This window comes from Copadichromis virginalis, linkage group LG18 (genome assembly GCF_057382275.1).
Source record: "Copadichromis virginalis isolate Kocher_CV1m ecotype Utaka linkage group LG18, C_Virginalis_male_GT1.1, whole genome shotgun sequence".
NCBI lineage: Eukaryota > Metazoa > Chordata > Actinopteri > Cichliformes > Cichlidae > Copadichromis > Copadichromis virginalis.
The window spans coordinates 25,570,630-25,597,488 of NC_140635.1; the positions used below are offsets into that span (position 1 = coordinate 25,570,630).

The 26,859-nt window shown below is 42.4% G+C and overlaps 3 protein-coding genes and 1 long non-coding RNA gene across 5 annotated transcripts in view; 2 read left to right on the plus strand and 2 right to left on the minus strand.

Moving 5' to 3' along the window:
• Positions 1 to 15,375, minus strand: part of wls (Wnt ligand secretion mediator) — a 32,583-nt gene extending 17,208 nt beyond the window's left edge. The window contains exons 1-6 of the mRNA XM_085439703.1: positions 14,831 to 15,375; positions 10,788 to 11,060; positions 7,528 to 7,652; positions 5,255 to 5,416; positions 4,529 to 4,665; positions 1,639 to 1,807 (exon numbers count right to left, since the gene is read on the minus strand). Of these exons, the coding sequence (XP_085295829.1) occupies positions 1,639 to 1,807; positions 4,529 to 4,665; positions 5,255 to 5,416; positions 7,528 to 7,652; positions 10,788 to 11,060; positions 14,831 to 14,936 (972 nt within the window). The 5' untranslated portion in view covers positions 14,937 to 15,375. The remainder of the gene's footprint in view (positions 1 to 1,638; positions 1,808 to 4,528; positions 4,666 to 5,254; positions 5,417 to 7,527; positions 7,653 to 10,787; positions 11,061 to 14,830) is intronic.
• LOC146687983 (uncharacterized) overlaps positions 14,251 to 26,859 on the plus strand; it is a 32,088-nt gene continuing 19,479 nt past the window's right edge. The window contains exon 1 of the long non-coding RNA XR_014916493.1: positions 14,251 to 14,583. This is a non-coding gene — a long non-coding RNA (uncharacterized LOC146687983). The remainder of the gene's footprint in view (positions 14,584 to 26,859) is intronic.
• On the plus strand, positions 18,076 to 19,907 carry LOC146687984 (uncharacterized). The gene is made up of 2 exons (XM_085439706.1): positions 18,076 to 18,454; positions 19,341 to 19,907. Exons 1-2 carry the CDS (start codon positions 18,102 to 18,104, stop codon positions 19,609 to 19,611), a joined length of 624 nt encoding a protein of 207 aa, XP_085295832.1. The 5' UTR covers positions 18,076 to 18,101; the 3' UTR covers positions 19,612 to 19,907.
• On the minus strand, positions 19,653 to 22,739 carry LOC146687985 (uncharacterized). Of its 2 annotated transcripts, none has more exons than XM_085439705.1 (2): positions 21,051 to 22,739; positions 19,653 to 20,215 (listed from the first exon to the last, which is right to left on the minus strand). In XM_085439705.1, the coding sequence occupies exon 1, from the start codon at positions 22,737 to 22,739 to the stop codon at positions 21,498 to 21,500; it is 1,242 nt and encodes a 413-aa protein (XP_085295831.1). In that variant the 3' UTR covers positions 19,653 to 20,215; positions 21,051 to 21,497. The 2 variants fall into 2 exon arrangements, with proteins under 2 accessions (XP_085295831.1, XP_085295830.1); XM_085439704.1 differs by having other exon boundaries at positions 19,653 to 20,453.

Below are 26,859 nucleotides of genomic sequence, written 5' to 3' on the forward strand. Positions count from 1 at the left end.
TCCCATCTGCCGGTGGATCACTGACTTCCTGACGGACAGGAAACAGCATGTGAGGCTGGGAAAGAATGTCTCGGACTCCCGGACCATCAGCACCGGCTCCCCTCAGGGCTGTGTTCTTTCTCCTCTGCTCTTCTCCCTGTACACCAACTGCTGCACCTCCACCCACCAGTCTGTCAAGCTAATCAAGTTTGCAGATGACACCACCGTTATCGGACTCATCTCGGACGGGGATGAGTCTGCCTACAGGAGGGAGGTTGAACGTCTGGTGTCCTGGTGCAGCCACAACAACCTGGTGCTGAATGCCCAGAAGACAGTGGAGATTATTGTGGACTTCAGGAAGCACACAGCCCCACTCCCCCCCATCATCCTGACTGACACCCCCATCACCTCTGTGGACTCATTCCGCTTCCTGGGTAACACCATCACCCAGGACCTGAAGTGGGAGCCCACCATCACTTCCGTCATTAAGAAAGCCCAGCAGAGGATGTACTTCCTGAGGCAGCTGAAGAAATTCAACCTGCCAACACGGACGATGATGCAATTCTACACTGCAATCATCGAGTCCATCCTCACCTCCTCCATCACCGTGTGGTACGCTGGAGCCACTATCAGGGACAAACAGAGACTGCAGCGTGTTGTGCGCTCTGCTGAGAAGGTGATTGGCTGCAGACTCCCATCTCTGCAGGACCTGTACACCTCCAGGACACTGCGGCGTGCAGCTCGGATCTCAGCTGACCCTTCTCACCCTGGACACAGTCTGTTTGACCTGCTCCCCTCAGGCAGGAGGCTCCGGTCCATTCGCACCAGAACCTCTCGCCATAAGAACAGTTTCTTCCCCTCTGCTGTCGGACACATGAACAATAACCGTATGACTGTTCCCACCACTAACACATGACCCTACGCTGTGTTCACTGCATCATTCCATGTTTGGCACTGATCACCACCTGCACTCATGTATATATCATGTATATATCTATCCACTTAGCACTTTTAATTCTTATTCTTATTTTTATATTTTTATGACAGTATGTTTGCACTGAAGCACCGCAGCAATTTCCTAATGTTGTAAACCTGCTCAACATTTGGCAATAAAACCCTTTCTGATTCTGATTCTGATTTGCTTGTTCTCTAGCTTTCAGTTAACAGTTCTCTGTTTAGCTGTTAAGGGTCTTCTTTAAGATGAACACTCACTCAAAAAAATATATTATTATTTAATTAAACTGAGAAATAAGGAAATTATATAAATTAAGAGTCAAGTCTTGCAAGTGATGAATATGGAGATGCAAGATGTACTTCAAAATAAATACACCTTTACACTGAGAAAGCATAGAGTAGGATCAAGAAACAATAATCTGCACAAGTCCTCTGTGATTACACATGCAAGTGCATGGTGCTCTGCATTTTCCTATATCAATATGGGGGCTGGAGTGAGAAAGAGAAGACAGTGTGCAGTAGCTGAGGCATTCTCCTGAGCATGCATGCAGTCCTTGCTTTTATCCGAGCCCGATCATCCTTTCATTCAAACACCATAATTCAGGATACTTAAATAAAAGTGAGATTAAGAAACTGTAAGTAAGATCAATAGCGAGTCAGAAAAACCATGCACAAGACCAAAGTAAATGGAGCTTTGTACAGTACCATGAGGTGCTCCCCGCAGAAGATGATCCAGAAGGAGAGCAGCATCGAGTAGAAGATGCCCTGCCTGATGTCTCCAAAAAGCAGCATCCATGTCCAGTTGAAGCCAACAGAAAACCACTCCACTGGGATGTTGATGAATGTCATGGAGATTCCTAGAGCCAAGATTACCCTAGGAAAGCAAAAAAAACAACAACCATAAATTCAACATTACCTACTTTGATGACTTATGTAATAATATGTGACTCAGCGTAGGAAAAGCCACCAAAAGATGTAAACCGGTTATTTCAGCTAAGAACTGGACTTTCCGATATTTCCAGTGTTTATTATCTAAACTCCGCGGTCTATAGATTTCTCTCAAAACTATGTGTGTGTGTGTGGGGGTGGGGGGGGGTGGGGGGGGTGGGGGAGTGTTTTGTACTTAACACTTTCTAATGTATAAAAATTAAATAAACATCATTTTGACCCAAATTCTTGTCTCGCAAACCTCTGGGCTATGAGCGGTTGATTGCTGACCTTCTCAGTCAGCAATCAACCGCTGCACCTCCCGCACCTCCCACCCCTCTCCACCGCAGTCATGCTGGAGTCGTTTCCATCTTTAGCCTGTTGTGTTGATTTTTTTGAATGGACACAGTTTGACATCTTCATGTTAAAATTAATATAATAGAAGATTGAATTAATCTATTTTTTGCATGTTTATTGAAAAATTTTGAATTTTTTAGGAAAGAAGGGGGAAAAAAACAGTTTGAACTAGCCTGGTTTTCATTTGACGCATCGAATATGGTGGCATATAAATGAAGTTTCATTGAACATTTCATTGAATTTGAATTAAAGACTGGGGAAGTAGGACTCCCAGTGGGATTTACTGCCTTCTGAGGTTGGCTGTTCCAAGTGATCTGGATCATCTTTATCATAGTGAGACATTCTCATCCTGAAGTGTGTTTTTATTTTTATAAAGTTACATCCCAACAAGTATTATTTTTACTTTTAAAAAAAAAACTTTAAAAAAAGAAAAAGTATAAACTTCTGTATCTGGACTAAAACTGTTACACACACATACATTTTTTGTTTTAGGCTGAGCATTTACTTAACCAGGCTTACTAGACTTCAGGACATTGATTAACTTACCCATTCAGCTAGAACCACAGCATGTTCCCACAGAAGCTTGACTTATGCGTTTCTAAATCATGTATTTTACCTAAACAGCCTCATTACTGCTAGACCTTGAATATCTGTTTCATGAAATCTAGAGTCCAGTGAACTGAGAACAATCGCCACAGAGAAAAATTAGGCTCATCTTTTTAGCAAATTGCAACAGGTCCCTGCATGTGACCAGCTGATAAAACAAATACTGTAACTAGACAGATAAGAGGGCAAAACAGAGCTACAGAAGATAGATGGGTACAAACACTTTATGATAACACTGTGGGCAAGAGAAGTAATCTGATACACATTCTAAGCAATTTGACGCCAGAAAGTTCTGCAAAGTGAACAAAGTGAAACCACATTAGACCGGTATGTATGGAATGTGTCCAGGGCACCATCGACACAGGCAGGAGAACTGGGACCTGCATACGCCCGCATGTGTGAAAAAAGTCAAAGGGTTAGGGTCAAGTTTGTAAAACTGAAGTGGCAGACTTTTTTTCCCCTACTTAACATGGGACAGCATGAAAAGTACAGGTGTAACTAATAATATGAATTCTTTCTTAAGTGCATTTGAGTATGTCAGGCAATAGATGTGAGCAACCATCAACATTATCATTTGTTTTCTGCCGTAGCAACTCAAAATGTCTGCTGCGTTCCTGAGGAGTTGACATTTTCAGCACGTTTCCAATGACAAAATAAAGATGTTTCATATTATCCTGTGTTCCCCCTCACATCCATCCTCCTCACAACTTTAGAGAAAGCCTGAGGTTTACCATTCTGACACCTATGTGGGCTAGTATGGCAGGAGACTCTAGTAAAGCTTTTAAAGCATGAAAAAATCATCCACTGTCCACAAATAGGGTACAATTCGCACTTCCTGAGAGCCTGCTGGTCATCTGGGAATAAGAGCCTTGAGCTGGAAAACACAGAGGGAAGGAGAGATACACTGTGTGTGTGTCCCAGTAGCGGGTGTGTTCCCATTCCTAAATGCGTGTGTGCACCATGTGTCAGCTGAGTGCTAGCTTGCAGATTTTGTAACGTGTTTCACGCTTCGCCTGGTTTTTCCTGTGGCGCAGAACGCTGCCTCTTACTGATCTGTCTTCTCTCCATGGCAGGGGGTTAGACAAACACTGGGCTCGGAGCATGACTTCAACTTGTTCACAGGGCAGCACAACTGCCTCCATGTGTTGCTTGAACCTTCATCGACTTGGCTTGGTTATAGAATTAATACAAATATTTGAGGAGGTTTTTGGAATATACAAAAACAGCCATGAAGATTTCTCATGTTTCCCACATTGTTTTGCTTACACCACCTCATTGAATTTTCAGTAGTTAAAAAGCCAAGTGCGAAATGCCAACATTCCTAGATACCATTCCTCCTCAGACGCTTGATGAATAACACCCTCTGATCTCAGTGACCTATACTGTACACAGCTAGTATGACCTACTTGTTCTTTTCATCCATAGTTAATATGTACTTTCATCTAGTACATGCGCTGAAGCTGAGCTACTGTGTTATCATCTAACAATTACATGCAGGTCCTCAACATATCATTTATCTGTAATCACTGAGCCACAGTTAATTCAATTATTTGAATCTTCATCACTGGTCACCTGAGGGTAGATGGATGAAGTGAAGAGAAAGGTGGATGGCAGCAGCAAAATTTTGTGTTATTTGGAAACGTAAAAAGAAAAGTTGCACTTTTTACAGATCATCACTATGATACTGATAATGAGGGGGCCTTACTTCTCTAGCAGGACAGGAGGTCTGCTCATGAGGGTGATGCGTCTCCAGTACCAGATCATGATGATGAGGATGCTGGGTGTGAGGAAGGTCTTCATGGCAAACCAAACTTTGGTGAAGCCACCGTTCTGATGAATTCCCTGATGAGCAATAAGAAACGCTATCAGTGTCAGTGCACGGTAACACTAATAGAAGTTTTCCACTAAAACCTACTTGGCTCAATGTGATTCGACCTCACTCCATTTCAGTTTTTTTCCCATTACAATTAAGTACAACATAATGTGTGGGGGTCAAAACGTACAGCATAATAATGAAGGATGTCAAGGCGTTGGTATACCTGCTGCTCAATGTATTGTTTTTTTGTGCAGTCATTTCCTTTGTTGTTGGGTTTCAAAAATTGCATTTTTGATTTTGTGTAGGCGACGCTCTCATGACTCATCAAGTGATGCTGCTGATTAACCAGTCCGTGGCATGCAGTCTGTTGACGTACATTTTTGGATAGCCTCAGCCCCTGCTGTGCAGGTGCTTAAAAAAGGCCTGATAATAGGTACTACTATCTAATGGAAAACCCTAAAAACTTAGGCGTGTTGAGCAGAGCAGAGTAGGTACTAGTGGAAAAGGGCTATAACAGTACATCCCTTAACCCTTTAAAGCCCAGCATACTGTATTTGATGCATGTGTTTTTGTGAGAGTTTAATGGGGTAATGACATGTCATTGTGAAATCTTACAACAAGTCGGATGTCTCTGATCTCTCCAATTCCCACATTGATCTTCTTCCTCTCGTTGACAGGCAGGCGAATGTTGAGGAGGTAGTACTTATGGGCCACGCTCCCCACTTCCATGAAAGGTAGCAAGTCGCACTCGTAGTAACGGCCCTCATTCTCGTGAGTCTGGAGTAAACAAGCATTTGAAAACACGTTTACCTAAAGAGACAAGCTACTTGAATTTATTTTAGGTAAGCATCAGCATCAACAGTTCTGAAACTGACTATATCCACAAGATTAGCTGAATGTAGCTTTGAGGCAGCAGTGTAAGTAAATACAGAGCATTTTCCATTCTTCTTTCCCACAAAAATGTAAGCACAAAAATAGCCTAGGCAGTGTTTTCATTGAAAATTTTGAGTATAAAATATCTCCTTAATACTTCAGTTTAACTAATTTACCCATGTAACTTGTCAGAAGCCTTTACAATATAAAATATATTAAAATAATATAAAATAATATAAACATTTCTACCTGGGATGCTGTACCTTGGGCCAATTTTTTTTTTTTTTTTACCAAGGGTTCAATTGCCTGCTTTGTCACTAGATCATAAATTTGGGTATTCTCACTAAGGCTAATGATACAGACCTTTTTCATAATATGAAGAGACTTTGGAGTCAGAAACCATGCGATTCATAATATAAACTAATATATATATATATAATAACTTAACTTTACAGATCATTCTTGTATACGCTGATAAAAAGGTTACATTATTAGTACAGCAATTTATCCATCTAGTTTTGCAATTAATACCTAAACCGAGTATCTTTTCCATAAAAGCTTTGTACCATATTGTTTCATATTTCTATTTAACAGCAGTTGTGGAAAAATACTATAATACCTCTCCTTTTTCAAGAGTTATGCTCTCACCTTTTAACAAACCCCATTACCCCTTATTGCTAGACAATAACCGACTAAATATGATTCAGAGAGGAGAACCGAGTTCTTGGGTAAATTAAGGGTGTTGCATCTAGTTCAGACATGTCTGTAAAAACAGCAGGGCAGACAGAGCTGTACTTTAAACCTCTAAAATACTTTATACTTATACTTAGGGCTGGGCGATATGACCCAAAATTCATATCTCGATATTTTTTTAGCTGGATGCCGATATAAGATATATATCTCGATTTTTTTTTTTTTTAAGCCATAAGTTAAGAACAAAAAGAGAGTTCTAGTCACACTGTGTCCCAGATGTGGGCGCTTTTATTTACATACAGCGTAGATGTACATGAAGAAATTACTCAAAAATAAATTATCAGCATTTATTAAATAATCATGGTCCATAAATAAAAGAAAACAATGTTGTTTTTGTGCATAACAAAAAGCTCACAATTGTGCAGTCAAAATGTAAACTAATAGACGCTGAGCATAATAACAAAGAGACAGATTTCACAGCTGCACCACGTCTCTGAACAGGTGCCATTTGTGGTCCTTATACACACACAGTACGGTAATATTACGTTGAAGCACAGTACTATCACTCCGCGAGGCTCCTCCCCGGTAGGCGTAATCCTCCAAGACAATCCATCAAGCGGTGCAGCTCCGTAGCTTAGCAAAGTCATATTAAAACATTTTTTGACAGATTGCCGAGCGCTGTGTACCACATAAAATCGGTTCGCGGTCAGTAAGCACAACCAGAATTCATACATAAGGCGCACTGTCGAGTTTTGAGAAAATGAAAGGATTTTAGGCCGTGCAGCCCCTCCGGGCTGCATGTCGTTAGCGCGGTTAGCTCGTTAGCGCGGTTAGCTCGCTAACACGTTGACGCCGTCCAGCCCCACGCACGGTAACTCGCTAACGGAGATTTTCCGCTTTCATCTTGTCATTGCCTGCAGGTGAAGCTATGGGGGAGGCGGAGTTGTGTTCAGTGAAGGAGAGGCGAGGCCGAGTAACGTTGCGTAGAGACAAAAGTGGACGAAAGAGAGGCAAACCTGCGGCTCCACGAGTATAATTATAACGTAACATAGACTATATCGATATAAACGATATTGTCACATCTTATATCTCGTATGAAAATATATCGATATTTTTAAAAAACTCGATATATTGCCCAGCCCTACTTATACTACTAATTTTTTTTTTTTTTTAAGTACAGCAAAGAAATTAAGTTTGCACTGAGTTATTGAAGCTACAGGACAGAGGCAAGCCCAGACATGACACAACTTTGGCTCTGTGTGCCAAGTCAATAAAATGAGCAAGCTTTTGTAATTTAAAAGTCGAGCTACAGTCTTAACTACCTTGGTAGCGGTGAAGTTGCAGCTGAGTTTCCTCTGCTCGAAGGAGTGAGCCATCTCTGTCCATTCACTGTCCATATCATCTCTGTAGGCCAGGCCAACGTCAATGTACACCAATGATCCATCCTCTGGGGAATAATAATCATCATCATCATCATCATCATCACCACCACAACAACAAGAAGTTGCTTTTGCATTAATATAACACTTGATATACATATTCTAAGGACAATCCTGACAATAATAAAGAAGACAGAGAGAAACATTTTTCCCGATGGAAAGAACAAAGAAGGCTCTGAATAATACATATACACACATGTCTGCATTTTGACGTGTGTTGTGCCTCGTCACTGCACAAACCTGCTGCCTCTTATCATCCTCGCAATGAGATCAAATTAAAATGTGGTGACAGACAGCCACAGCCTTTTCAGTATACACCCACCAAATGCTCTTAGCAGTGGACGCCTAGCTTTTTTCCTTGTATGTGTCAAAATCTGTAGAACGTTTAAGAAGCAATCAGTGAGTTTAATCACTGGCAATCGGCATTTGCATCAAAAACTCAAGGGTACAGTTCAAACTGGCATACATTCATGTAAAGTGCAGATCACTGGCGTGTTAAACAGTGGTCCTGCAAATCTGGAAAAGTTCTGAAACACTCGTATTAATAAGATTATTTCTCAATATCCACGTGTTCGATATGGTTCCTTCCAAAGTAACCATAGCAAGGTTACTTCCCAATACACCCAAACTTCAACAAGACCTTAAAAAACCCAGCCCAGTGAATCCAACAAAAAGATCCAAAGCCAAGCTATTAAAGCTCCATCTTTAGATCACATTACAAAGCCAAGTGTTTTCTCCTCCAGCCCTCCAGAGAGCCTCTTGTGCCGTTATGAAACAAGCTGGAATGAAGAGAAAGAAACCCGGTGGCCTCTGCTGTAAGACAGGGGGGAAAAAAGGAAAAGAAAAAAAAGGGGAGAGAGAAGAAGAGGGAGCCAGATGAAAACTGGCAGCCGACTGTCTCTGTAATGCCCTCCCCTCTGCCATTGGTTGAGCCGGCCGCCCTCAAATGTCAGCTCGCTTCATGCAAACATTCCAGTCCACTCCAGCAGCCATTGCCACGGAAACTAAGCCTCCTCAACAGCTGTGTTATTGCTGGACCTGGGCCAGAAAGGGGGTGCTTGGTGCTGGGTGGAGTGGGGCAGGTGGGTGGAGTGGTTAATAAGGGTGACGCTCTTCTCTGGGATGAACATTGTTACACAGATAAGGTAGTCAAGGAAGAGATGGCCTTGTGTTACTTCGTCATACACCAGCAGAACAGAATCCACCCACCTTTGTGAGCTTGCTCTACTCGGGATTTAACCCTCATGGTATTTTGTTACCGGCAGATTCACAAAGTGGCTCCAGCGTTTCAATTGGGAGCTCACTGGCATTTTATGAAATCAGAATCAATGAATTGTTTTATGCAGTAAGGTTTATTGAATAAAAATGTAGACATGGCCTAATATTAGAAGTTGCGTCAGACAACATAAAACGGTGATTTGACTACCTGATTGTTCCTCTTTTATAAGATTAAAGAGCTTTCTGTAATGTGAGACACAAAAATGCCTCACATTACGCAATGCTTATGCCAATTTAGGCAGTCTGTTCGTTACCCGCCTCTTATTTTTTTTCAGTTTCAAGCTTACCTCCTCAGGATAAAAACGGAACAGGCAATAATGTTGTACACTAGAAAAGGGATGTAAATTATAGGGTTTAAAATTGTCAACTATTTTACATTTCAAGGTGAGATTCCTGCTTTTTCCAGCACTACTCGATTTCTACTAAATGTGGCACTCTGCTTCTTCTGCATCCATTTGTTCTCACAGCACCTCGCATAGCTTAGAAAGATCAAAATGAGTCGATGACATCTGGCAAAAAGGCTTGTCTGTGGTCCAGGCTGAATCACTGACTCATCTGTCAGACAGCCAGGCAGTAAACAACCCACAGCCCCCTGACACAACCGAGGCCAAGAATGTGAGCAAGTAAGGGATGCTAATGAGTAGGACGCCACTGTACCATGACTGTTTAGACAAGCCAGACCAGAAAGGCAAAGATTCTGAGGTATTTTGCCCTCTTTGTTGCTACAAATACTTCTCATCACCTTTGAGTGTGCTGGCCTACAATGGATTGTATTAAGGCTGACAAGCATGTGTCAGTCTAGATAAGCCTCTTTACATCAAACGTTCCCATCGTACTCAACCTGACATTCAAATACTTTGCTATGCATTGCAATCCATTTGAAGAAAATTTTTCATTGAGATTCAAATCGACTTCCCCAGACTCTGCTGGTGATCCAGACTCTCATTAGACTTTCTCATCATCCTCTCTAATCCCTTCTTTGAGGATTCTAAGCACCCTGCCATGACACCAAACCCTGTCTTCTCTGAGGTGCTAGTTATTTCCCTTCTCCCCCTCCTCTGAAGTACTTCGACGCATTATTAGAATGCTGCAGATCGAGCTGTGAACTAGTACACTTCACAACAATGTTGTTTTAAATTAGGAGAAGATGCAAAAAATGTTTCCAGTGGGAGACTGAAGACATCAAAAGGCAGCCTGGATCAGCTGCATAAACAAAACCAATGACAAATTTCAACCTTTTTTTCCTCCCTAACCCATTACAATTACATCTCAAACAGCTTACACATGGGCAATATCCCTATCAATCTAAGCTTATGTTTAAAAAAGAGAGTTTGAATTGGGATAATGAAATATCCAAGATGTATGGAAAACAAGGAAATGTAATTGGCCTAAAGCAACCAACACCAATACCTGCCTCAACAGTGACTGACAAAGACCCTGAGATCTGCGAGGCTTTTGAGACGAAACAGCAAGACATTCATCTTTGTTTGCTGCCTGTTTGCTGCCTTTCTGTGCCATACATTTAAGGTAGACGTTCTGAGGAATTCTGAGTGTTCAGGGAAGGTGAAAGAGGGAGGAAAACAAGAAGAATTGTACTGAAAAAGATTAGCTGTAGCTGACTTTTACAACGCTGGTGACTTGAGATTACAATAGTTGTGAATATTTCAGAGGTTAGCTTTGTCCAGAGCCTCTGTAAATAGTTTCTCTTCAGATTGTGAAAGCAAGAAATACCACAGAGACAAAATATTGACAAAGTTTGTGGCATGCAAAAAAAAAAAAAAGCCATTTCCTTGAGACAAAACATGGGCTATGTTGCCCCATCCCTTATTTTCCTTTAAAACCCATAAGACACCTTTAGTTCTCACCTATCTGGTTGTACATCTTGAAAGCGATGTCAAACTGCAGAATGACCAGCATGAACTGGAACCACGGGCTCATCTCCTTGTTGGGAAGAGGAATGTGGACAGCAAACACAATGTTGTTAGCCTCGATCCTCTTGGCCATGGCTTCATCAAACGACCGGATCTTATCACACTCCTTTCGGCCCCAAGGCATGAACCATTTTGTTTGCTGCGGTTTGTTCGGTTTATCCACGCATTTTGTGGCCAAGTAGTGGACTGCTGTGGTGGGGCTGGGAGCTGGAAAGACAAAGTGGTAGAGGTTAGACTAAGTGTCAAACTGAAATACTGCAGGAGTTTTGTTTTTAAATGGTCCTACCATGCCAGATTTGCCCTCAAACTAACAAATCGCATGAAATTATTTTAGCCCAAATATAATACATCAGTCTTCAGTGCTGCAGATTAAACTGTTCAAGGACAATGTTAAGATCTTAGGAACAGTTGCCAGTTTGACTTTCAGCCAAATCAGTACAAACACTTTGGTAATTACTTTTTTTACACTGTTTAGGAAATGGCTCTGTCTGTGAAGTGAGAGGGAGGGAAAATTCCCGAAAGCTCTCAGGCACCAATTACAGTGTTTACGCATTGAGATTCATGAGCTCGACAAGACTGCTGTTTGCAGTCTCTACTCACAGGAACTATTGTAAGAGAACAAAAACGGCCATTATCATGACAGCAAAGAAACTCTGGCACCCTGTTGTAGAACCTAGAGGCCTGATGTGAACGACACCTGAAAGGTCTGAGTGAAGCTGTAGACACACAAAACAAAAAGCCCCCAAAAACCCCAACATTAATTCAGGAAATGATGCGGGACAATCAGCAAATAAGTGAATCTGTTAGATTTATAGTGGTTTAGCATTTACCTGCAAGCCCTTATACATTACCGGCTCAGACAAAGGTCACTTTTGTATTTATACTCCTCATAGCGCAGACATACACACAGAAGTAGCACAAAGAGCCAATGTAAATACACAGTACTTGCCACAGCAGTAGTGACATGTGAGGTCAAACTTTTCTGATGATTATAATTTGGCAGCATTTTAATAAATCATTCTATACACTCTTTAGTAAATTGATTTAAAAAATGCATCCAAACAGCTGTAAATGACCACTTTGTAGGAAATCATTCACCTGCAGCGTATAAACCAACAGAAGAGTACTGAAAGTCGTTTGCTGTTGGAATCTAATCAGCCTATCTGTGAAGTCAAGTAGTTACCGAAGTTACCACTCTTGCGTTAAATGTTTACAAGTGTTAACTCTCTCCCTTTATATGGTGACGCTAATAGATGCATCTTGATGCTTGGTCACGGAGCACGCATTTCACATACTAGAATCAACTGAATGCATCAAACTACACAACTTCCTGTTAACGATTTGTTAGAAGCAGTCCCATTAAGACCAGCAGTCTCACAATAGGGTCACATACACACTTAATCTAGTGATATTAGTTTCTGGACAGAAATGCTCCAGTTTTGTTCATGCTCCCCCAACCTTGTTGTTGTTGTGTGTTTTGTTTTGTTTTTTTAAACAATTTGGTCTCATGTGTACTGACTTAGGTTGATATGAAAAAGGGTATTAAAAGTAACGTGAATTAGTAAAAACTCAACATACATGACCTTTGTCTTTGGGGAATTCTCTAAAACTGTCTTTTTTCTGAGCAACTCACAGAGATGCATCAGAAAAGCGGACATAAAACAAGTATAAACACCCTTGTGCTGTTGTTTACTGTGATAAGTAAATGTTATGCGGTCTGACCCAGTAAGATTACCAGTATGCCTTTCACAAACCATATTAAGATGCCATCAGAACAGAAAGTAGTTCTGAAAGTGGATGTTGTTCTTCATTAATACAATATGGCCTCAACTTTTCAAATAATTTCATTCATACAATAAAAACTCTGAAAACCTAAGCCAGGAGGTCTGCACTACACTGCAGTGATGCAAACTTAAAATCAGAGCCATAAGTCAGACACTAAACTTGAACTGAAACAAGCAGTGAAGTAAGCAGATTTAATTTTTTTTTTTTTTTTTTATTCTTTATACACTTCCCACCGACAGACTGAATAAAAGAACAAATGGGTACCTGGGAGTTATGAAAGTCAAAACTAGGACAAAGGACATAAAAACACATTTATGCCTCAAAAATGTTTTGATTTGAATACTGGCTTATAACAAGCAGGATGTGGACTCAAATCATGCAGATAAAACTTTGAAATGGCTTCAATCAAAAGGTACGCAAACAAAATCTCACACTCTAAGATAAATATGCAAAATGCTGAGCAAATCTGAAAGAACTACTGGGAAGTTATTAAGCTCTTAGTAAAATTCCTAGTATGGTGACATAAGCTGTAATCACCGTCTAGGGTACTTGTAGGAAGTACTGACTCGTGAGGATGAGCATTCAGAGCTTTGAGTTTTCACATCCAGGTTGTAAAAGAGATTAGTGGTGTTTCAAAGACGATGCAAAGCTCTCTTCTCCATCTCTACTGTTAGAAAGCACCAACTCATAAGTGGTAACGCTGTTAGACCGATGTATTTTTCAACCTTTTATCGTGTCCAAAGGTGCAGTAGCCACAGAGGGAAGAAAACCGTGTGCACCTGTCCAGAAAGATCCTGTTACTTATCTGAACATCTAAACATATCTGCTCACTCCAAATCAAAAGCTAAAGGGCGGATGCCACGGTTTACACACCTATAGGCTCTCGCACAGTCATAAAACTCCACCACGAGGATCTTTATCTGTGCTAAAGGCTGTTTGAAATTAAACATTAAAATGCACACAGAGCAACAAGGACGACCCACTGGAGTGAATTAAACCCAGTTATCTGGATCCCCTCGGAGTTCAATTATCAAGTGACCCCGTGAGTCCAGAGGCACACCAGCTCCTCCAGTCTCTATCCCAGTGTGTCCAGAATAATGGCCATCCCCTCAGCCCGCTGACCCCATGCCGTGTTCCCGGGTTTGTCGGGAAACAAGGGGAGAAAACCCCCTTTCTACTCAATTACCCTCGCCGCCCCCGGCCACCGAGCAAACACAAAGGAATCTGGCTTCATTAAAACCATCTCAGCCAGGAATGAACCAAACAGGCTAATTTATCAGCCATGTAGAGAGAGGGAGAGGGGGACTGGCTGGTTTCCAGACTCTAAAAGCAACACAGGCATCTTTCACATGGACCCAACTTCTATCGACCGTGCTGTTGCACTGCTGGTGGGGCTTGTGCGCGCGTATTTGAGTGGGTGGATTTGAAGAAACTTGACAGCAACTCCAATACAGACCTGAAGGCAAAAAAATGCAACGTTGACAGCTGCGCGTGTATGTGTGTTTCTGTGCAGGTCTGTGCATGTCTGCCTCGATGCAAATGAAACTCGTGGAAGACGGGAGAAACATTAATGCTCTGCCTGCGAGGCCGTGGGGATTTGGGGAGGAAAAAAGGGGGAGACAAACGCAGGGCGAAGGAAGGAATGAAAGGAAGGTAGAGATGCTGCCTGGGGGCCCCCACACAGCGGATATTATATACGGGGAGGAGGGGGGAGAAGAGGGAGAGGAGAACATTCGAGTTGGGATCAAAGTAGTCGAGGGAAGGAAAAGAAAAAAAAAAAAGGTATCCCAGAGCTTTTCTGTGTTGAAACAGCCCATTAAAAGTGTGATGTTCTGCGTTATTTTTAAGCACAGAAACGAAGCCAACTGGTTGTGGGCACGCAGGCAGCGAACACCTTGAAACAAAAGCAGTGATTTAGAGCGGAGGTGCCATTTCGTCTCGAAAGGTAAAAAATACGGCTAAAAGTTAGCGCCCTTCGTCTTTTGTTTCACCGGGAGCGTTTATTACCGCTCCTATCAAGGTAAATAGCGACGAACTCAACTTAAAAGTTTTCCGTTTTAGCCTTTTATACACGTTAACCTTTAAATACCCGCGAGCACGCGCGTACAAACACAGACGTTAGCTTGAAAAAGCACGTAATAAAAGTACAGATAAAATTGAGGCAAGGAAAACGGGAAAAAAAAACAACTTACCAATTAAACCGCCGACCATGAAGGCAAACGCCTGGAACAAAAGCAGAATAACTCCCACTATCACCAACTTTTTGGTGCTCATATTCTCAATAATAGCCCCCGCCATGGCGAAGGAAATGTTGGATTGAAAATATCACCACCGAGCGAGAAACAGTAATGTTGGAAGGACAAGAGGGGGAGAAGAAAGCGATGCATCCACTGCAAGTAGGAAGGCAAGCTGGGCCCCCACCGCTCTGCTCCTGCCTTTCAACTTAGGAGGAGGAGGGAAAAAACAGGAATCACATGACCGAATAGCGCTCAGCTTTATCCCTCAACAGCCAGCTAAGATCAGGGGGAAGATCTGTGGAGCGCCACCGCATTGCATTAGAGGCTGGTAATGCAGGTTACTGTGTCATTGAATGCCTGTAATAGCGTCCCTGTTGTGTGGGACAGGGCTATTTAAAGGAAGGTTTGTGAGGTCCCATCTCATGTTTGGAGCCGTCGACACATTGTCCCCCTAACCTATTCTTAGTCCAAGGTAGGAAGAGATATAAATAGGCGGCTGCACAATACTTAACTGTGTTCTGTAAGTTCAGATTTTTCTGGGCACGTGACATACTCAAAGGTTTAAGCCAACTAATGTTCGACAGTTAAAAATAAAATAAAAAATGTCACTAAATCTTCCTGGTTCCTAGAGCCAGTAGATCAGACTTTCGCTGTCCCTCCAAAAAAAAGAGCCAATTTAATTGCTTATAATTTGTAATTAAGTCTTCACATTACATGTAGTAGAGCAGAGGTGTCAAACGTAAGGGCCGCCAAAGATTCCCCACTGTATAGCTTGGAAAATGGGAAGACATTTATATATTTTAACCTCTTAAATGTATTTCAGTTTTACTGCTTTTCCTATTGATGAAGACTTCTCCAATGCCCATTTATATTACAACAAAGTAATTAACTATCCTTTAAACAATTAAATAGCAGGAAAAAAATATTTTTCCCAACATTTCTTTCTATAGAAATTCCTCCTGCAGTTGTAAGGAGGAAAATGCTTCAAGCTAAACAAGCTGCTTCTCTGCATACAGACTGCTTTCATTTTGGCTTCTTAATTCAGTAATGGTGTGAGTGTGAAACTAATTGAATGGGAGCTGCTGAAAGAGCCCTTTTGTTCACGTTTAACTTATTGTATAGAGGTATAGGGAAATAATTAAAAAATACACTAAATTCTCTTTTCAGAAATTACAGAAAAGGACAATTTGCATAATACACAAACATGAGTATCTTCAAATCAAATCACTTTTATTGTCACATCACATGTGCAGGTACACTGGTACAGTACATTCAAATCAAATTCAAATTTTATTTGTCACGTACACAGTCATACACAGTACGATATGTAGTGAAATGCTTGGACAACTGCTCGTGACCTAAAGAAAACGAAAAAGGAAAAGGCTATGAATAAGATAGGAAATAAATATGAAAAATTAAAAAGGGTAAATTTAACTAGGAAGGAATAAAATATAAATTAAGGTTTAAAATGAAATAACTGTACAACACAAATTAGAATGAAGGGTAAATTTAACTGGGAAAGAATAAGATAAAATATATAAATTAAAGTTGAAAATAAAATAACTGTACAACAAAATACACAATACACAATATAGAACTATATAAGAATGTATGAAGAAATCTAAATATAAATAAATATATACACAATAACAGCAGCTGTACAAGTATTAACCGGAAATGAAGAATATAGTGACCAGTGTTGTGCAAAAACAATGTCCAGAATGTCCAGTGTGTGTGTAAGAACCATATGTGTGGGTCAGTACTGTGTGGTGGTGTGATTGAGAGACCGTATCGCCTGCGGGAAGAAGCTCCTCCTCAGTCTCTCTGTGTTGGTCTTCAGGGAGCGGAATCGCTTTCCTGACCTCAGCAGAGAGAACAGTCTGTTGTTGGGATGGCTGAGGTCCTTCACGATCTTCCTGGCCTTGGTCCAGCACCGCCTGCTGTAGATTGAGTGCAGGTCAGGGAGCTCGGAGCGGATGGTGCGCTCAGCTGACCGCACAACCCTCTGTAGAGCTCGTCTGTCCTGCATGGTGCTGTTCCCGAACCAGGTTAAGATGTTTCCCGCCAGGATGCTCTCTATGGTGCACGAGTAAAAGTTCCTGAGCACCTTGGAGGGCAGTTGGAAGTCTCTCAAGCATCTGAGGTGGTAGAGACGCTGTCGGGCCTTTTTCACCACGGTGTTGATGTGACAGGACCATGACAGGTCCTGCGTGATGTGAACTCCGAGGTATTTGAAGCTGTCCACTCTCTCCACTGGGCACTCGTTGATGACGGGGGTCTGGTAGTTCCTCTCCTGCTTAGTGCTGAAGTCCACTATCAGCTCCTTTGTCTTACTGACGTTTAGAAGGAGGTTGTTCCTCTGGCACCAGTTCTCCAGATTCCTAATCTCCTTCAGGTAGGCCGTCTCGTTGTTATCAGAGATCAGGCCCACCACGACGGTGTCGTCAGCAAACTTGATGATGGTGGTGGAGCTGGTAGTGGCCACACAGTCATATGTGTACAAAGAGTACAGCAGGGGGCTCAGAACACACCCCTGGGGGGCTCCAGTGCTGAGAGTGGTGGAGGCTGAGACATGTCCGCCCATCCTTACTGCCTGTGGTCTGCCAGTTAGGAAGTTGGAGATCCACAGACACATAGATGAGCTGAGTCCCAGATGCTCCAGCTTGGTGGTGAGTGTGGAGGGAATTATGGTGTTAAATGCAGAGCTGTAGTCTATGAAGAGCATTTTAACATAATTCCCCCTTCTAGTGTCCAAGTGAGTGAGTGATGTGTGGAGGAGATGAGAGATGGCATCGTCTGTGGAACGATTTGGACGGTAAGCGAACTGTAGTGGGTCCAGTGTGTCTGGTAGTGAAGAAATGATGAAGTCTCTGACCAGGCGTTCAAAGCACTTCATCACTACTGAGGTGAGGGCTACAGGGCGATAGTCATTGAGAGAAGCAGGGTGGGGTTTCTTCGGGACAGGAACAATGATGGACTCTTTGAAGCATGTGGGGATCACCGACTGAGATAAAGAGATGTTGAATATCTCAGTGAACACAGGAGCTAGCTGGTATGCGCAGTCTCTAACGGTGTGTTCACACCGAACGCGATGGACGCGAATAAAACGCCCCAAACGCCCCTAATTTGACGCGTGTACATTCGCGTCTCAACGCGTGTCCAAGAAAAATCCATCGCGCGTCAAAATATGATATTTTGACGCGCGTGAACCGGTAATGTGGGAGGAATGTGGGAGGGAGTTGTGCCAGACCGGTATCTTTGCAAGATGGCAGCTATCGAGCTAGCGCTTGAAGAGAGAGTCTCCCTTCTCTATGTACTGTGGAGAGCAGAGCAGCAGCGTAAAAGACGTCCTCGCCGTACCTGGGTCCATCAGGTCCTCCAGAGGTGTGAGCAGTTTGGTGAGTTTCACCACTTGCTCCAGGAGCTGCGCCTGGATGACGGCCGATTCCAGCGATATCACCGTCATTCACTCGGCCAGTTTGAGGACCTGCTGTCCCGCGTCGGTCCCAGCATCGCCCGCCTAGACACCAACTACAGACGCTCAATCCCACCTGCAGAGCGCCTGTCCGTCTGCCTGAGGTTAGTAAAACTATTTAATACGGTAGTCCTTTATTGATATCTGTGCTAATATGCTAATCCATCCAGTTATACACTGCTAACATGGATGTGCTATGCTAACAGTGAATGCTGTCGGTGTTTACTGAAAGCAAACTGTGGTACAGAGACGACTCTTTATAATATTTCTAGTGATACTCAGAAGGTTTCATCAAGTCCCGATTTAATTCGATTTATGCTGTTATCAGTGTTTGCATGATAGCATGGCTGTGGTGTCACATCAATGTATGCGCTCGGTGTTTGCTGATATCAAACTGTAGCATTAGCACCACTGAGTTAACCTTTGTAGTGATACTCACTCCTTTTTATTTAGACCTGGTTTAATTCTGGGATAGTTGAATATTTGTATATAATCCCTGCAGCTGTCAGACTCTATAGCAGGGGTCACAGCCTTTATTAAAACAGAGTTAGATAAAACTGAACAGTTTGGTTCATCTCTAGTTACATGGTTCTATCTTGATAAGCTGTCTTATCACAGATTAATTTTTCAAAAATATTAATGATTTAAGCAAGGAAAGGGCTACATGTCAACACACAACTCTTTATTTCTATTAATGTCTCACTTCATTCCTACCTGATTGACATGTTTAGGAATTATGAGTGATTGGCTCACTGTAGTTGTGAAAGTTGCTACCAATCAAATTATGATATGTTAAAGTTAAAACAAAACACAACTGTTTTAGATATTATCTAATATACATTTTGTAATTATCCTTATAATTACAAAAGGTTTTATGTAAGATTCATGTTTTGTGATTTAAATCTGACATCACAAAAGTATTTTGGAATTTGAATAATGTATTTTGTAACTGCAGTACACATAATACTGATTTTGAACAATTTTGTCCAGGTTCCTTGTCACCGGGGACTCCTTCAGGACCATCGCGTTCAGTTTCAGAGTCGGTGTGTCCACGGTGAGCCAGATCACCCCCCAGGCAGCGACGTCCATCTGGGACTGTCTAGTGGACGACTTCATGGCTGTGCCTTCACCTGGAGACTGGCGGTCCATCACAGAGGGATTCCAGGAGCGCTGGAACTTTCCTCTGTGCTGTGCAGCTCTGGATGGGAAGCACGTCCAGACAAAGGCACCCCATATATCATATAGGAGACACACACATTGATATACACTAAATATTCATTTCATTTCTTTTTTGTGGTGCCCAAATTGATGCACCTGCTTGATTTTGTTTAAACAATTATTGCACACTTTCTGTAAATCCAGTAAACTTCTTTTCACTTCTCAAATATCACTGTGTGTGTCTCCTGTATGATATTTAACTGACATTTTTTATTGTAACAACCAACAATTTATACAGGAAAATAATGTCTATTAACAAGGTTGCCCAAACTTCTGCATCCCACTGTATCAGTATATTTTGTCATTAGTATAATATGAAATAAATTCTACATGTGTCAAGTTGTGTGCCAACATTTGCTGTGTAGTAGAACTGAGACATTAGTCATTATAAACATTTATTTGAAATAATATTAAAAGTCTCAAACAGAAAAACATTAAACATAAATATATAAAATATAAGAATTTACAGAGAGACAGGAATAAAAAGGACCAGCTGCTCTCCAGAGCAGGAACAAGGCTGAGGAGGAAATGCTCCATTGGAGACTGGTGTGGCCTCTTCAGGGACACCAGGATGGCCAGCTCCACCGCCGATGGACCGTCCTGGGACCCGTCCCTCATCTGCCTCGGAGCCGTCCTCCTCTGTGGGCCTGTAAAACAGCACAAAACACAAAGAAATGAGAAGGCTGCTACTAGATTTTAATTTCAACATTGAAAAAAAAAAAAAACAATAACAGGATATAATCAGATTGGTTGTAGATATTTAGTAAAGGTGATCACAAGGGAATCCCACCGACTAAAAAGGTATCAGTGCTTGCTGTACATATCTGTGGGTGCAGCAGCAGGAGCTCAGGGACTGGGGATGCTCTGCTGCAGAATCAGTTGGTTCTATCAATACAGTATTAAATGTTAACAGGTTCGATATAATAATCGTAGAGTAGACAGTGGTCCCTCATTTATTGCAGGGGTTCTCAGAATAACTAGCCCCTGGTCACAGTTCTCACAATTGATTCTCAAAGTGCAAACCTTTGTAGATTGCAAAACTTAAAAGTATTATTATGCCGCATTTTGTCTTCATCTGCCCGCCACTTTCGTGCGCCTTTTTCCCTCGCGGTGCAGGTGTCTATTTCCGAATGAGGCTCATAGTTATGGGTGTTTTTGTGCTGTTTTTTCTATTGGACGCGATGGTTATCAAAACCAAACGTGATAAATTTGGCAAGCGCAGGAGATTTGTCAATCAGGCTGCAGAATGCAATGCTGTACTGTGCAATAAAAAATCAGCGAAAAAGCAAAGCAGTGACGGATGAACAGCGGGACCACTGTGTGCTGTTTATTAATAAACAATAAAATATATTCCTAAATGATAACATGCATAAAAGCAGAACGGTATTTGTACGTCAGTGGGAAAATAGCGGTGGCTTGCTAGCTTTTGTGCGGCTTCCCCGGGTCAGTGAAAACTTTCAAAAGAGAAATGAATGAACTTACCAGGTTGCCCGATCTCTTCACATATCTTCCTCCAAGCTCGGTCCTTTTTATTCCTGTCTCGGTACTGAAAGCAGCTGGTGTTGTACAGCTCCGAGTTGTTTGCTACCGCATTGATTAGCCTTCCCCTCCATTGAAGTATGAAAGGCTTTGGCTGGATCTGCCCCCTTGACCTAGGTAACAGCCACGTCACCAGGCTCCTGATTGGTTGTCGCGGCGCGATTTGACGCTGGAGTTCAGATTTTTCCAACTCGAGCGGTAGACGCGAAACGCGCGTATGCACAAAGTGCAACACAAAAACTCACGCGCGTGGTTTTATTCGCGCGTCAAACGCGCCAGACGCGCTACACTGACGCGCGTTTCACGCGTTTTGGCGTTTTCGCGACGCAAATCTGCTTCCGAATTTTCGCGGGACCCGCAATCGCGCGTCATCGCGCCTTTCCATTGACTTTACATGTAAACCTGACGCTCTATTCGCGTCCATCGCGTTCGGTGTGAACACACCGTTAGGATACGACCTGGGATGCCGTCTGGTCCTGCTGCTTTCCTGGTGTTCACTCTTTTGAAGGCTCTCCTTACTTCATGCTCGGAGATGACGAGCACGTTTCCGGTGCTGGCAGTATCTTCCTGTCTGCAGCCGTTACCGCCGCTAACACTAGCATTGTTGGAAACCTTAGCTGCAGCCTCGAAGCGAGCATAGAAAGTGTTCAGCTCGTCTGCCAGAGTCACGGCCGCGTTCGTCATACCGGTTGTTGGTGCTTTATAGTCCATTATTGTCCTTAGTCCCTGCCACAGGCTCCTAGAGTCACTCTGTTGGAGTTGTGACTCTAGTTTCCTCCCGTAGCGCTGCTTCGCCTCTTTCACCGCCCTCCGCACGTTATATGACGCGGCTTTGTACGGGTCCATGTCCCCCGTTGTGAGTCCCGTGTTGTAGGCAGCGGTGCGGGATCTCAGAGCGTTGCGGATGGTTTTATCCACCCACGGCTTCTGGTTGGGAAACGTTGTGATAGTCTTTGTCTCCACGGTATCATCCGCTAGTTTCCCGATGAATCCCACAACCGCTTCCGTAAACACGTTGACGTCATCGTCGGAGCTGTTTCTGAACATGCCCCAGTCTGCGTCATCGAGTGCGTCCTGTAACGCGGCCACCGATTGATCCGTCCAGCGCGCGACCTTCCTCTGAACCGGAACTTCCTGTTTCAGCCTTTGTTTGTATTTTGGCATGAGGAAGATGGCGGCGTGATCAGATTTGCCAAACGGGGGGCGGGATTGTGCCTTGTAGCCGTCCTTGACCGTAGTGTAGCAGTGGTCCAGTGTCCTTTCACCCCTGGTGGGGCAGGTGATGTGTTGATAAAAGTTCGGCGCTGCGCGTTTGAGGTTGGCGCTATTAAAGTCCCCCGTCACAATAAGCGCAGCGTCCCGGTGTTGTGTCTGGTGCTGTGTGAGTGCCTCATGCAGCTCGCATAAGGCGGTGACCGTGTCCGCTTGTGGTGGAATATAAACGGCACTTACAATGGCCGATGTAAATTCCCGAGGTAGATAAAAAGGACGACACATGATGGACAGTAGTTCCAGATTTGGTGTGCAGGAGCGTGTGAGAGGAACAACGTTCGCACTGTTGCACCAGTTGTTGTTCACCATTAAACACACGCCGCCTCCCCTTGACTTCCCCGAGTCCCGTGTCCTGTCCATGCGGTGAACCGAGAAGAAGTCGGCCGGCTGGATGGCGTGGTCCGGCACCGCTGGGTTCAGCCATGTCTCGGTGAAGCAGAGGAGATTGCAGTCCCGAATGTCTCTCTGGAACTTTATCCTGGCCCTGAGGTCGTCAAGCTTGTTCTCCAGTGACTGGACGTTGGCGAGCAGGATGCTAGGCAGAGGTGTGCGGTGTGCACGAGCTCTCAGCCTGTTCCTGACGCCGGCTCGCTTCCCTCTAGGCCGCCGCTGCTTCCCTTTGTTCTCCCTCGAGATCTCACTCGGCCAGCTCGGAACCGGAGTTAAAAACTTCGAATTGTGAGTACATTGTATACCAATAGAAACAAGAGTGTCACTGTCATACCTAATGTACCCAATGGTGATGATTTTGCCGATTTAGAAACGCTGAAAACTAACTTAAAAAACAAAGACAAAGAAAAAGTGGTTGGAGCAGTCGTGACGGCAGCCGACCTCACCGGCGCCATCTTTTTTTTTTTTTTTTTTGTGAGTGAAATTCTTGTGTGCGAGCTTCACAAGCAACAGAGGTGTGCAAAGTACAATAACATAAGAACAAGCAAATATAAGAATGGCTAAATCTGAGAATTATATGAATAAATATATGTACAATATAAGAGTGTATGCATATTACTGAATGTGTATACTAAATATGTATGTCTACGTGTGTATATGTGTGTGTGTGTGTGTGTGTGTGTATACATATTTTACAAATTAAATAGCGTAAAAATAAAATTAATATATGAAATATACAGAGGTTGGTAGTTGGATATTGTGCAAAACAAGTGGCATTTATATACAGTATGGAGTGCATAGTGTTGAAGTTCCAGTAGTGAAGGTGAGGTGTCTATGACGTGTTCAGCAGTCTGATGGCCTGGTGGAAAAAGCTGTCTCTCAGTCTGCTGGTACGGGACCGGATGCTGCAGAACCTCCTTCCTGATGGAAGTAGTCTGAACAGTTTATGGCTGGGGTGACTGGAGTCCTTGATGATCCTCCCCGCTTTCCTTCATCATACAAATTTCTAATTTTTACAGTCAAAATGACTAAAACTTCATGACTTGTTTAATTACAATACAGCACAGATAATGCTTTTCAACTAGAGAGATGCATGTGATGAGAACTACTAGGAAAAGTTTGTGTGCCTGTGTGCGGGGTTAAATTGTGGAGTGGATTAGCAGCTAAGGACGAACAATGTCCAAATATCCAGAAATTTAAATCAATGTGTAAACATATGATTTCAGTTCAAGGATGGGGCCAGCATTAAGCTACAGGAGGTGTTTTCAATATGTCCAATGTGATAAGTTAGCATTGTTATACAACATACAGGGAGTGCAGAATTATTAGTCAAATGAGTATTTTGTCCACATCATCCTCTTCATGCATGTTGTCTTACTCCAAGCTGTATGGGCTCGAAAGCCTACTACTAATTAAGCATATTAGGTGATGTGCATCTCTGTAATGAGAAGGGGTGTGGTCTAATGACATCAACACCCTATATCAGGTGTGCATAATTATTAGGCAACGTCCTTTCCTTTGGCAAAATGGGTCAAAAGAAGGACTTGACAGGCTCAGAAAAGTCAAAAATAGTGAGATATCTTGCAGAGGGATGCAGCAGTCTCAAAATTGCAAAGCTTCTGAGGCGTGAAAATTGTCTTTAAACTTTATAGAAAATTGTCTATAAAGTTTGACTTAACTTTATAGACAATTCCATGTATATGATTGTGTATGATTCAGTTGCACTAGTTGTGAAGTTGCTCAATGTAACCAGTTAGATACTGGTTCCCATCACTTCAATAGGGCTTTGGAGCGTGATGTCACGGGGGGTGGGCGTGGAAAGGATTTTGGCCCGATCCGCCATTTTGGGGGTCTAGCGCAAGTGAAAAGGGAGCGAAGTCACACACAACAGCCATGGTTCGTATTTGCTGTGTGGTCGGCTGCAATGTTCGATCACACGACCGGCAAGAGAATAAGGTTGAAAATGGTTTATCTTTTCATTCTTTCCCAACCTGGAAGCAACATCAGGCAGCTCGTGTATTGATGTTACCAAACGAAGGCGTCTAGCCTGGATAGCAGCTGTGAGACGAGCTGACGTGCAGTTCTCTTCCATCTCCAAATATCTGTTGGTGCTCCAGACATTTTCATTCCGGTAAGTTCTAAATATGTTCACATCACACTTTATAGCTGAATAATATCATCGTTGGTGGTCTCGGAAGTTATAGAAATTGCGATCAAACATAGAATGGAGTGACTTGATTGGTTGATGTAAAGACAATAAATGAAATGAGACAGGAAGGACACAAATTGGCGTTAATAATTTACCCGATTATCAATGTGTTAACTTGCATGTACTTTACAATTATGGGCATATAATATGATAACGATATTTTAGCAGTTAAATGATAAATGTGTAACATTAATTATGGTGGGGGGTGAAAAATGGCTATTTCACTCGATGCACTCCAGCTGACTTACTTTGACGACGTACTCAGAGTTTGGTGGCTTGAAAATAGCCAAATCTTGCACCCAGCCATTTGTAAATTGGATGTGCGCCTCCAGTGACTTGTAATTACGAAACTGGTTCGCTGTGTAAGCGCTTACTCCACAAACAAGATACGTGAAGATATCGGGGTAGGACAGTGGCGGTAAGTCGTCTGGGTCTTTACTCCACTGCCATATTTCAAATGGGTCCAGATTTGCGATGCACTCTATTTTTTTTCAAGTACAGCTGCTTCGCCTCTGGACGCAATCGGTCTCTATACCGTCTTTTCTTTTGAGCTGCTTTTAAGCATGTTTCTTGTCGTCGTCGTTCCAACAAAGTGTGTTTGTTTTGATTCGTAGACCCTGAAAATGGAGCTGCGCTCCCACAATGCATTGCGGCGTGACGTCAACTCCAAAGCCCTATTCAAAAATACAAAAGCTTCTAAATTTGGATGTACAGATGATTACACACTGAGAACAATATTGTGAATACTTTATTGGATTTCTCCAAACAGCTCCCACTCCATCCTACACAGAGGTCCTTTCAGCATGTTTTAGATCTTAAACCTGTCTCACCTGTTGCTCCTGAACAATGGTTCTATCATGTTCGTACTGGATTATCTGTCCGTCTGGCATCTGAGGGCCAGTCACAGAGCCAGTTACAAATGAGACAGATATTCTCACTATTAAATACTGCATATATATGCACCGTTTAGGCAGTTAAACACTTACCTGTATGTGGTTGCCATCTTTTAGAAAGGATTATTAGATATTTGGGGAAACTAGCCATAAAGAGGGTCTCGTACATTTACGAGCATCAAATGTCCTGGATTTCATGGTTTCAAAGTTTAATAGGTTTTTGAACTTCATAATAAAATTGAGGCCATTATTAGCAAAAAGAATTTTAAAAAAGAGCAAAAAAATGCTTAATAAATAATAATTGTTTTAAACTTAAGCTTTGTAATTGTAGCAGATTTCATTATGTGTGTAATTTTTTATTTAGCCCCACAGTAGTAAAATCCATAAATGAGAGTTAGATTTATTACTAGTATTTTACACCGCATTCAGCTATAGTAACATGTTCTGCATTTTCCTGCTTCACCATCTGATCTGAACAGCTGCACTCTCTTAATAAATTAATAACCGAACATTTCTCAGTAACCAATAACTAGATGGAACAGCACAGTATCTAAGAGAGAGATCAGACAGTGTTTGAGCTAAAGAAGCTGTGTGTTTCTTTTGGGGGCTTTTTGCACACTGATCCACCACCGTTTTCCTATAGTACAATGCATAGGTTCACGTTCAGATGAGAAAACCGTTTCAGCTGCAGGCATCTACTGCTGTAATTTAAACAATCACCTCATTCGCCTCATGTTTTACACGCCTATAAGGTGAGCTTTTTACAGTGCACATGAATATTACGTGATATGGTATGACTAGCTCATGTTCAAACATTTAAGATACTGTTCAGCCATTTTGTTTACTGGGTAGTGCAAAATGGCTGAGTTACCTGAGCGGGAATCCACTAAAGCCAAAAAATAATATATATTTTTTTAATTAATTACAAATACCTTAAAGGAAAACCTAAGAAAAGGATGCAGAAGCACAGAAACAAACTGCCGTGTAC